Source organism: Manihot esculenta, chromosome 6 (assembly GCF_001659605.2).
Source record: "Manihot esculenta cultivar AM560-2 chromosome 6, M.esculenta_v8, whole genome shotgun sequence".
In the NCBI taxonomy this organism is placed as follows: domain Eukaryota; kingdom Viridiplantae; phylum Streptophyta; class Magnoliopsida; order Malpighiales; family Euphorbiaceae; genus Manihot; species Manihot esculenta.
Genome location: NC_035166.2, coordinates 20980467 through 20991510, shown reverse-complemented (window position 1 = coordinate 20991510; position 11044 = coordinate 20980467). Strand labels below are relative to the sequence as shown.

Sequence of the window (11044 nt, the reverse complement as noted above, 5' to 3'; positions counted from 1 at the left end):
TAAAAAATTGAAAGTAAATAACTTAGTGTATGCAACTTAGAAACCAATTTATATCAAATTTTAATTATTAATATCACTTTTTCAATATGTAATTTTTATAATTTAATAGCCGAACCGAAATAACGGAAATTTTTAAAATTAAAAATCAAATCAAAATATATAAAAAATCAAATTAAATTTTTAAACCAATTCGATTCGATCGATTTTTTCAATTTGAACCGAATACCGGTTACTTACAATAATAGCAACCCCTCTGCTGTTCGTTCGCTTATTAAAACTCGCCACTCTTTGGACCCAACTTCTCCTCAAATTCCACCGAAAAGACCACCAGGTCCAAAAGTATCCCACGTGGCTCTCCCTCATTGGATACATAATCATACATCAGTAAAATTACCAAAAACCGCAACAGAAAAAAAAAATTGCAGATATTATTAGATCTTCGCTTTTCCACAAACAGGAACCTGTAATTGCAAAGATAACCTAAACCCTAATCTTCTCCCTCTGTACTTTGAGTTCAGTTTCTGGATGTTTCCATCTGAATCTCTGTTAATAGATAGAGATATCTGCATGTCTGTGTATTTTTAGGTCAGTATTGGATTTGAGATTTATCTATTATGGCTACGGAGAATAGTACCAATTCTGCGTCGACTTCGAGATCGAATTCGACCGCCGATTCTTACATTGGCAGTTTGATAAGCTTGACATCCAAGAGTGAGATCAGATACGAGGGCGTTCTCTACAACATCAACACTGAAGAGTCCAGTATCGGACTGAAAAACGGTACTCGTTTTTGACAAAAAATTTGGGAATTTTTCTTATTTCCTTAAGTTCATTTGTTTTTCTCCAAAGTTTGTTGTGTGCTTTTGATGTTCTAATAATTTTGTTGCCTGCGTTGACTGCGCTAGCTTCTTGCCCAGTTTTTCTTTTTGGTTGAGTTTTCTTGTGCAAGATAACTTAGGGCTTGGTTTTGAAATTTGTGGCTTTGCGTTGTTGCACGAATCTAATTTGCTGTTTCCGTACAATTAGGATAATTCAGTCAATCATATATTAATGTGCTGCTTCAGCCAATTGCATTGTCTTTCTGCAATTTTATAAGCTTTTAGAAAGCAAGCGTGTGTATAAGAAGTAATTCATGTTATATGATTTCTAATTAAAGTTTACTTTTGAAACCATGCTACTTCACGTCAGGAAATAGTTTTTTGTTGAATGTTTTGGATTTGCATTCGATTATTGTTGTGTATGGTTGCCTTGAGCTGAGTAGCATGCATTAGTTATTTTGTTGTTTGTATGTTGGCAGTGCGGTCATTTGGAACAGAAGGACGTAAAAAGGATGGTCCGCAAATTCCTCCCAGTGACAAAGTTTATGAGTACATATTGTTCCGTGGAAGTGACATCAAGGTATCATTTACACAAATCTGTACATAGCCCATTCTGGAATTGTCATCTGACAAATAGCAATGATCATTAGGAGCTCATGAGTCAAGAACAATTGAATTAAAGTTTGGAAACTTATTTGAACCATCTCTCAGTTGATTGTTCTTTAGTCCTATTTTCTTCTCCATGGTGTATAAGTGAAAAACTCCATGCTTATTTTTCTTAAGTCCCAACAAACCTTACTACATGGTGACATGTGACCATCCTTTTAGTGAACCGAGCATAAGCTGATTTTGGATGTGGTTTTGTTGTGTAAGGTAGGTAGTTGGGAACTAATCTAATCTCCCTAGAAGCTTAATCGGATGAAACTTTCCAAGTATTTTTTATTTTTTACAAATTATAATTAATTTATTGGCATGAGATTTTGTACTCCTCACAAATGTGTGGTCCACATGTAGGTTTCTGTATTACTTTTACAGTAGGTAGGTACTCCAAGAGTTTGAATACTGAACTGGAAGTTTATATCCGTAGAAAAATGTAATTGACGAAATATTTCTATATCCAATACTTGTTGTGGTCCAATGTGTAGCAATGAGGCAAATACTACCTTTTTTAAGTCTATGAGGGTTAATTAAAGGTAGATATAGTGTTTTCTCATGTTAGAGATCCAACATTTGCTGCCCATTTTAATTTTGTAGCTTATCAGTTTAATGAACATTTTTCTTCCATTATGCATAATTGGCCATCCTTGGAAGTTTTCATACTTAAATCAACTAAACCCTGAATTTCCCTCTTTGTTCCTTTTTGCAGGACCTACAGGTTAAGTCTTCTCCCCCTGTTCAGCCTACGCCACCTATAAACAATGATCCAGCTATTATACAGGTATTAGAAGGAAGAGTCCTAATTACTTTGTGCACAATTAAGTCGACTTGTTAACCTCAAAAATCCTAATCTCGTATGCAGTCTCACTATCCTCGCCCAGTTTCTACACCTGCAAGCTTGCCGCCTGCTGTTAGTGGGTCTTTGAGTGAGATTGGATCCCACGCAGCTCAAATGGGACTACCCGGGCCTAATTTCCAAGGTGGGCCGCCTTTATATCAACCTGGAGGGAACCTGGGAACATGGGGAGCTTCACCTCCTCCCCCAAATGCAAATGGGAGTGGGCTTGCTATGCCAATGTATTGGCAAGGTTACTATGGCCCTCCAAACGGGCTTCCTCATTTACACCAGCAATCCTTGCTTCGTGCGCCACCTGGGCTTTCAATGCCGCCTCCTATGCAGCCAATGCAGTATCCCAATTTTAATGCCGCTTTACCCACTGGAGCCTCAAACTTGCCAACTTCCTTATCGGATATTCAATCTCCTTTGCTTTCTGTTGGTACTAGTTCCCTTAACTTAGCATCCACTTCTTCAGCACCATCAACTTTGCCTTCAACTTTACCTCCAGGGCCTTCTGCTAGTTTAGCTTCAGAAACATTACCTAGTTTGATTCCTAACAAGTCTCCTAGTTCTGCACTTCCTGCAGCCAATTTAAGTGCCAGCTTACCGGCACTCTCTCCTTTGACTTCTTCAGGCCCAGAATTAAATACCATTGTACCACCAATCTCTTATAAACCTGGTACTCAATCTACATCTTCAGTTGTGGTCTCTGGTTCTCTTCGAACAGAAACACCTACACCTTCATTGATAACCCCTGGTCAGCTGTTGCAGTCTGGATCGACTACGGTCCCTTCATCACAACCTGTCCAAACAGCTCATAAAGATGTGGAGGTTGTTCAAGTATCAACAACATTATCAGCAGAACCATCAGTACCAGCTGTTACGGAAGCTCAGCCACCAATTCTCCCATTACCTGTTCCAGTACGGGCAAGTCACAAGGTGTGCTCTAAACACAAGAAGTTGCGTTGGCATGTAAATGTTAATTATCTGTTTGGCCTTCTCCATGTGCATGCGACTTGTACCTATTTTGTGGGCTCAGCTGATAATGTGTGTTTTGGGAAATATACACTTACGCTTGTTTTGGGTAATATTAAAGATTTTCTACTTTGAAGGCACCGGTTATTATTTTGATAGATAATTATTCTTTTTCAGAGGAATATTGGATTAGCTGTAATGATTGGAAGTGGTATTCTAACTTAATTGTTTTAACAAGTTTTGAGAAAGTTTATTTGTGGAGAATTAGAGAATAACTAGTTTTAGTTCATTATCATACTGGTTTCCTAATCCTAGACCATATATAAGTTTGATTGTTTGAGTTTGCTTTTTGTCTTTCTGGTTTGTGTTCAGCTTTCAGTAAGAATGCATGGTGGCATGTTTTTATACTGCTGGAATTAACGAGTCATGCTCTCTCCTGTAAACTCTTTCTCGGTATTTCTTCAGCAGATAGCTTCTTATCTGCTCCATCTTACCTTTTCTCTATCCTTCCTCTGCACCCTTCAAAGATAAGGCATAGTTCTATACCATTTTTCCCAATGCAATAGTATGATAATTTGATTTTCCTGTTTGGATTATGTAATGTTTACCTGATTATTAAGCAACACCTATGTGGTTAGTGGATTTAGACTTTTATCCTTTTATCCCCATCCATATAATTTTTTTGTGTGCATGTGTGTGTGTTGTTGGGGGGGGGGGGGTTCTAGGTATATGGCGTGTCAGTACTATTGTGCTTCCTTGGTAAGTGTATGGCCTAAGTTGCTTTACTGCATGATCGGCATTCAACCTTTCCTTTGTTTATACATTTGCTGAACTGTATCGTTAAAGACTAACAGATTTTCCTTCATTTTTGCTAGCCAAATGGAGCTCCTTTTCATTCTCGTCATGGTTATAGGGGGCGTGAAAGAGGAAGGGGAACTGGGGTAATGTTTTTCATGCATTTTCTTCATGACAATGCTAATACTTGTGATTTTAAATAGTATAGGAACTTGAATGTCTCACATGAAGATTTGAATTAATTTGTCAGAGGGTTTCACGAGTTTCAGTGTTTGGTTAAGGGGTATTTACTCAATGATATTACCAAATTTGGAGTATTAATTAGCTTTACTATGCTAAGCTAATTTGTGACTGGTACTGATAAATTGTGCATGTACTAGTTAATGACTCTTTTATGCATTCTGTTTCGGGACATAACATTTTTAGTTTTCATTGTGTGAAAAAATATGCGAGTTGGCCTGATCCCTTACGGCAGCTTATCATGCTAATTCTCTCAAATGTTATTAGAGCTATCCTGTTTTTCCTAATTTGTGGTTCCTGAATTTGTTGTATGACATTTAGTGGATGGATGGTTTGCATATGTAGGTTATTTTTTTAAAAAAATTTTTCATATGCATGATGATTTTGTCATTTGCATTTTTAAATATCGGGGAATTTTCAAGATGGAGCCTTTTAATTACAAGATGGAATATGGAAATTGGTTGTGCAGAGTTCACGTCCTGTGACAAAATTTACTGAGGATTTCGATTTTATGGCAATGAATGAGAAATTCAAGAAGGATGAAGTATGGGGTCATCTCGGTAAGAGCAACAAATCTCATTCAAAGGACAGAGAAGATGGGAAACACAGTGATGAAGATGATTCTCAATATGAAGATGATGATGAATTGACTAAGATTGAAGTTAAGGTGATTGGCGTTCTTTTTGCATTGTTCTGATTCTAAATATATCTCTGCAAACAGAAAACTTTTTCTATTTGCTTTTCCTCATAGAGCTCTGATATTCATCTTGCTGAAACAGCCTCTTTATAACAAAGATGACTTTTTCGACACACTCTCCTGCAATGCGCTTGATCATGATTCTCAGAATGGAAGGACCAGATTCTCTGAGCAACTGAAAATAGACACAGAGGTAATACATATTTATATACATAGGTTTCTGACCTTTGAAAAATTTGTGGACTCTACTTATTGTGGATGCTTGTTTAATCTCTGCAGACTTTTGGGGACTTTCAAAGGTATCGGGGAGGTAGGGGTGGCCGTGGGCCTCCACGTGGTGGCCGTCCCTATGGATCTTATCATGGAAGGGGATATGGCTATGGCTATGGCTACGGCTATGGTGGGAGGGGCCGTGGCCGGGCCATGCCTAATCGTTCTTAGGCAGTGGTTAGTATATGCGATGTTAGTGGGGTAAACTTAGAGCCCAATAGCCCAAGAACCAACAAACTAATACAGGGCTATGCTTGCAGTGTGTTTTCCTGATTGTCTAGAGAATAAGGGGTAGGATGTTTTGCGTGTTTTTCATTTAGTGCATTCATGTTCCCTTTCGTGTAACAATCCTAGCGGAGTTGATCGAGAAGAATTATATTTCAATTGAAGAATTACTTAGCTGTCAGATCTTTTGTCTCATCTGTCTTGGTATTCTAGATTGTTTAACTATTAGTTGTTTGTTACCCAGGATTAGGGCAAAAGTCGGCATTTATCCAGGAATCGTAATAGGTAATGAACCTAACACAAAGCATGAAGTTTTATATTTCAGGGGCTGGAAAATGGGGTTTTGGTGGCGCGATGAAGAAGTATCGGCCCATTTTGCCTTCCAGTTACATAATTACGTGATTTGGATCAATAAGAGCAAGGTGTGACATTTTTTTTCACTAAATTCTTGAAATTTTATTTTATATTATATTAAGGTATATTGTTATAATTATTTTAAAGAGTTACAAACATATTGTTTTTTATTAACAAATAATGCTAAAAGTAAATTATAATCTTATTAACTATTTTTAATATTGCGACTGGATATTCGTTATAATTATAAAAATATTTGATTTTTATTAAATATGCAAGTATTTATATATAAAAATTTGATTAAATATTATTACAGTAATAAAATAAAGCTTAAGAATTAAATTGTTTACATTGAAAAGAAGCTAATAGAGTCAATTTGGTTGCAATGATTAGTTTTCGCTGATGAAATTAAATTTTAATAACTAAATTATTGCAAATCAAGAAAATATAAGAATTAACATGTAAACTCCACATTTTCATTTCTTTTATTTTGCAGAATTTCAACTGAAAATCTCTTAAAAAATTTGAATTTTATCATGCATTTTATGGCTTTTTTAACCAATGAGAGTGATCATCGCTTTATGAGCACGAGTAACACATTCTTACTTTTTCCTTTTTATTTATTAAATTCATATTTTTTTGATGTTAATGCCTATTTTCTGAATCGGGACGAAGGAAAATATCATTTTGGAGTTTTATTTGCTTGTGTACGCGGAAGGAAATTGAAAAGAAATTCTAAATCTTTTTTTAATCTCTCTGCAATTGAACAGCATCCTTTTTAAGTTTTATATACATGTTCTAATCAGTTTAGAACTATTCAGAACTGTTCAAAATCATAAAAAACTCTATAGCGAAGGATGAAAAAAATTTTTTTTTTCAGCGCTTTTCAAATTTTGATGAAAATAAAAAATTAAAATATCATAATTAATGTTAAAAATAACTTTAATATTACAATACAAAAACTATTGATGGGTCATCCACATTTTATTTTCAGAAATTTTGTAAAAAAAGAGTTTTTGAGAGCTTTTTTCTTTGTTATTGGGTAATTTTTATTTTAATGCAACGGAGAAGAGAATTTGGGTTTTATTCAAATTTTGACTAAAAGGTGCATCTACCCAATGGGTAGATTATTTTTAATTATTTTGGTCATACATTTTCCTCCATTTCCACATTTTATTCTTCGTGAACAAGTGAACAAATAGAGTTCCTGAATTGCTAGCACTATCTCTGCAGTTGCAGGCTTGCAGCCAAACTTGAATCTCTACTTGCAAGTGGCAACAAGTACTTTCCTGGGAGGCAAAGAAGGCCTTCTTCCATGAAGCAAAGCATAATTATCAAGAAAAAGAACGTCACCTGCCTCCCACTTGAATTGGATGCTCTCTTCAATGATTTCCCCACATCTCTTCACAAATTCTTCTGGTATTTCAGTTCCATCCGCCATCAAAGCTGAGCTCAGCTCCTTCCCATGCATTCCAACTACTGTGTTGAACCACATCCTCCTTCCTTTTCTTCCCTCAAACACCCTTGTTAAAGGTCTTAGACCCAGAATTGTCTTCACGCCTCCATTTGGCAGCCACTCCACGTCCATCTCAGGAGTCTTTGACCGAACAATTTTTCAAATCATACATAAATTTAAAAAAAATTATCAATTCATACCGAATCCGAAAATATTTTCGGATTCTGTGTGTCAACGGATGACTGCCGAACACGCTAGTTCGCCACCCCTAGTGTCCACCCATAGTGTCGAACAAACTAAATGGGTGGCGAACAAACTAAAGTTCGACACTATGGATGGCGAACTCATCTTGATCGAGTTTAGTGCCGAACAAGTTGGAATGCTGGTAATTCTTCGGGACTATGAGTGCCAAAGAGTGCGCATGCTGCAAGCGATGGCATGGTCATACCAAAGGCAATGTTCGGCACTATAAGTGCCTAACATTAGATAAACTTTTATTTATTTTTAAATGTATATATATTTTTTATATTTTATATAAAAATAAAATTATAAATTAAAATGTTAAATTTAAAAAAAAATATTTTAAATTAAGTAATATTGTTAATATGATTTTTTATATAATTTTTGTAAATTTAAAAATTTTATTAAATAAAGTAGAAAATTTTTAAAAATAAACTAATTAGTATTTTAATTTAAGAGATTAAAAAGATAATTTTTATAAAAAGTTTTATCCGTTCATAATGATATAATTTAAAAAATATGTAATTATAATTTTTATTATTTTATCTGTAAAATAAAATATATAATTGTAATAGCATTAATAATTTTTAAAAAATATAATAAATTAAATTAATAAATTATTAAATCCTTCATTTATTTTCTTTTTAAGTTTTTTTTAAATTTATTTTAGTTTTATTTTTATATTATAATATTATGTAAATTGATTAGTATTAATTTTATTTTATGTTAAAGTTATTTTAAATAATGTTTAATATCTAATAAATGTAATTTTTTTAAATAGATATTAAACAAATTTAATTTGTTCTTAATTATATTTATTTAAAAATATAACTTATTTCCTTTTGGTGAACCATGCATGCATTGGTGCATGCATCCGTGCATGCAAGCGCATGGATTCTTCGGCACCATGCACTGTTCGGCACTATGTGCACTCTTCGGCACTATGAGGGTCGAAGAATTTTCAGGGGTGCCCGTATGAACTTGTTCGGCACTAATACAAGCTCAATCAATGTTTGTTCGACATTATGGGTGGCGAACTAGTGCAATTGCCAAACACTATGAGTGGCGAACTAGTTGCTATTGCCAAAAATATTTTCAGATTCTGTATAAATTGATAATTTTTTTTAAATTTATGCCTGATTTAAAAAATTGCTCTCTTTGACCAGCCACATTTTGTTTCATCTGAACTATTAGTTCTTTATGCATCTTCAATTAATCCTTAAGCTATATGAATTAATATACCTTCTCTCTGCCTCTGCAGGGTCTGATGTTCCAAAATCATCCTCCCAGCCTCTTCCTTTCATGGATGATGTATCGCTGTTGCTAAGAGCTGTGAATGTATACTTAAGCCCTTTTGCCTCAATTCCTTCCACTTCTTGAGGGAACTCCTCTAGCATACTTTAAAGCTAGAAACAAAGGGTGTCTGTCCTCCCTCTGGTGGTGGGATCTCGCAGAAAAGCACCACCTTCTTGGGAAATTATTTTATCTGTCAAAAAGTATTAATTTTTAGCTTATTAAACTTATAATCTGTCAGAAACCGTTCTTAAATCTCTTGATCAATTTATCAAAACCATTTCATGATGGTAGTATATGAACTCAGATAGAGGTCCTTCATTAAATTGGCAGTCCAAACTCGTTTATAAATGTGTGTTCTTGGAGCAGGTCCTACGTAACGAATATCATCCCAGCCGCAAGTTTCAACTATATCGTTGAAACCTTCAGCTTTGTTTACGTCGAAACCTCGAAGAAGCACAGCACTGTTTTTGATTATCAGATCCTCAAACCAGTCCTCGTTCCTCTGGAGAGCCTCCAGAAGTGAGGATATGTCACCTTTGTCAGGATCCGAGGGTTGAAGCAGTAGGGACATGGTCTCACCGTCCATCACCTTCTGCCTGTGCGAGAGGAAGGAGAGAGAAAACATTGAGAGCTATTTTATTTCAAAAATGAAAGTGAAGTTTCGCTTCCTTATATACACAAGTCCACATGCACATCATGTGCAACTCACTGACTAGAAACGATCAATTACAGCAATACATGTCAGCCCCATTGGAAGCAGAAACCATAATGAATGAAACGACACGGTTTAGTATATCTGTTTTATTTATACTCTTAATCAATACGACATAGTTTCAACACCCCTCAAGCCGGTAAAGGCATAAGATTTAAGTTACAGGTTAGATTGCTATGACCACATGCAAGTAATATTTTTGTGAAGATGCCCGCCAATTGCTCTTGAGTAGAAAGGTGACTAGGCAGTATAAAGCCCTTTTGAAGTTGATCTCTGATGAGGTGGCAGTTTATCTAGATGTGCTTCTTGCGCTCATGAAACACAGGGTTAGCAACAATATGCATGGCTGCTTTGCTGTCACAGTGCAATGAAATAGGCAACTAAGTGATAACCTGCAAGTTCTGTAGAATATAGCTAATCCAGAGAAGCCCACATACAATATTAGCCATTGCACGATACTCAGCCTCAACTGAAGATTTAGAAATAGTGGTTTATTTTTTCGTTTTCCAAGATATGAGGCAAGGGCCCAAGTATATGCAATACCTAGAGAGAGACTTTCTCGAATAGGTGCAAGCAGCCTAATTAGAATCACAGTATGCATTGAGTGATAAATCAGTGCTTACAGGGAAGCAAAGACCCTAGTGTAAGGACCCTTTAAGGTAACGAAGCACATTTAAAGCAGCCTCCCAATGAGGCCTTCGAGGCATACTCATAAATTGACTTAAATGTTAAACAACATAACATATATGAGGCCTTGTGAGATTAAAGTAAAGAAGTCTGCCTAGCAGTCTTCTGTACATATCATGTTCATCAAGAGTCTCTCCTGAATCAGGAGTCAAATGCAATCCTTGAGGCAAAGGAGAATAGACAGGTTTACAATAAAACATGCCTACATCTTTTAACACATCAGAAATGTATTTTGTCTGACTAAAAATAGTTGCTTAAGGAGATCTAGCAACCTCCAGACCCAAAAAATATTTCATAGATCCCAAATCTTTATGTAACAGCCCGGAAATCGGTACGCCTCTTGTAACGGCCCCAAACTGCTCGGCACTAGGATCCAGATCGGCTTAAGGCCGCCGGGACCCGTAGCAAGCCAAACATACCTCCTATCACCTGGTCAAATCCCATACATGAATAAAACTTTAACATAAAAACTGAAACATATGATGTATAAACCGAGCTTGTCCTGTATGCAACATAACTGGGAACATAAAGAAACCCCCCCCTTTTCTAGAGCCCTCAAAACTCTAGCCGGGTCAACATAACATACATCAAGCTGGGATACATCCAAAGAACTAGAACCTAACCTGTGCATGCATCAAACCACAAACATAAGACCTCCACTAGGGTCCTCATCCATAACATAACGTGGTAAACAACACATGCCACAAGATTAGTTCCACACAACTCAACATCTAAAACATTACATAACATACATTGGGTATAAAATCCACATAAACCTTAAACA

At 35.8% G+C, this 11044-nt stretch overlaps 2 protein-coding genes across 3 annotated transcripts; one reads left to right on the top strand and one right to left on the bottom strand.

The window, feature by feature from the left end:
• Positions 1-411: 411 nt before the first annotated feature.
• LOC110617338 (protein decapping 5) lies at positions 412-5696 on the top strand. Of its 2 annotated transcripts, XM_021760066.2 has the most exons (8): positions 413-780; positions 1298-1398; positions 2185-2256; positions 2338-3252; positions 4164-4229; positions 4793-4990; positions 5103-5213; positions 5300-5696. In XM_021760066.2, exons 1-8 carry the CDS (start codon positions 615-617, stop codon positions 5459-5461), a joined length of 1791 nt encoding a protein of 596 aa, XP_021615758.1. In that variant the 5' UTR covers positions 413-614; the 3' UTR covers positions 5462-5696. The 2 variants fall into 2 exon arrangements, with proteins under 2 accessions (XP_021615759.1, XP_021615758.1); XM_021760067.2 differs by lacking the exon at positions 4164-4229 and having other exon boundaries at positions 412-780.
• A 1434-nt stretch (positions 5697-7130) lies between these two features.
• LOC110617339 (clavaminate synthase-like protein At3g21360) lies at positions 7131-7457 on the bottom strand. The gene has a single exon (XM_043957772.1). The coding sequence runs from the start codon at positions 7455-7457 to the stop codon at positions 7131-7133; it is 327 nt and encodes a 108-aa protein (XP_043813707.1).
• Positions 7458-11044: the final 3587 nt, after the last annotated feature.

Coding starts and splice junctions, on each gene's coding strand:
- LOC110617339 (XM_043957772.1), bottom strand. CDS start 7,457: ATGGACGTGGAGTGGCTGCCAAATGGAGGCGTGAAGACAATTCTGGGT.
- LOC110617338 (XM_021760066.2), top strand. CDS start 615: ATGGCTACGGAGAATAGTACCAATTCTGCGTCGACTTCGAGATCGAAT. Junction 4,991..5,102: donor TGACTAAGATTGAAGTTAAG/GTGATTGGCGTT, acceptor TTGCTGAAACAG/CCTCTTTATAACAAAGATGA. Junction 5,214..5,299: donor AACTGAAAATAGACACAGAG/GTAATACATATT, acceptor TAATCTCTGCAG/ACTTTTGGGGACTTTCAAAG.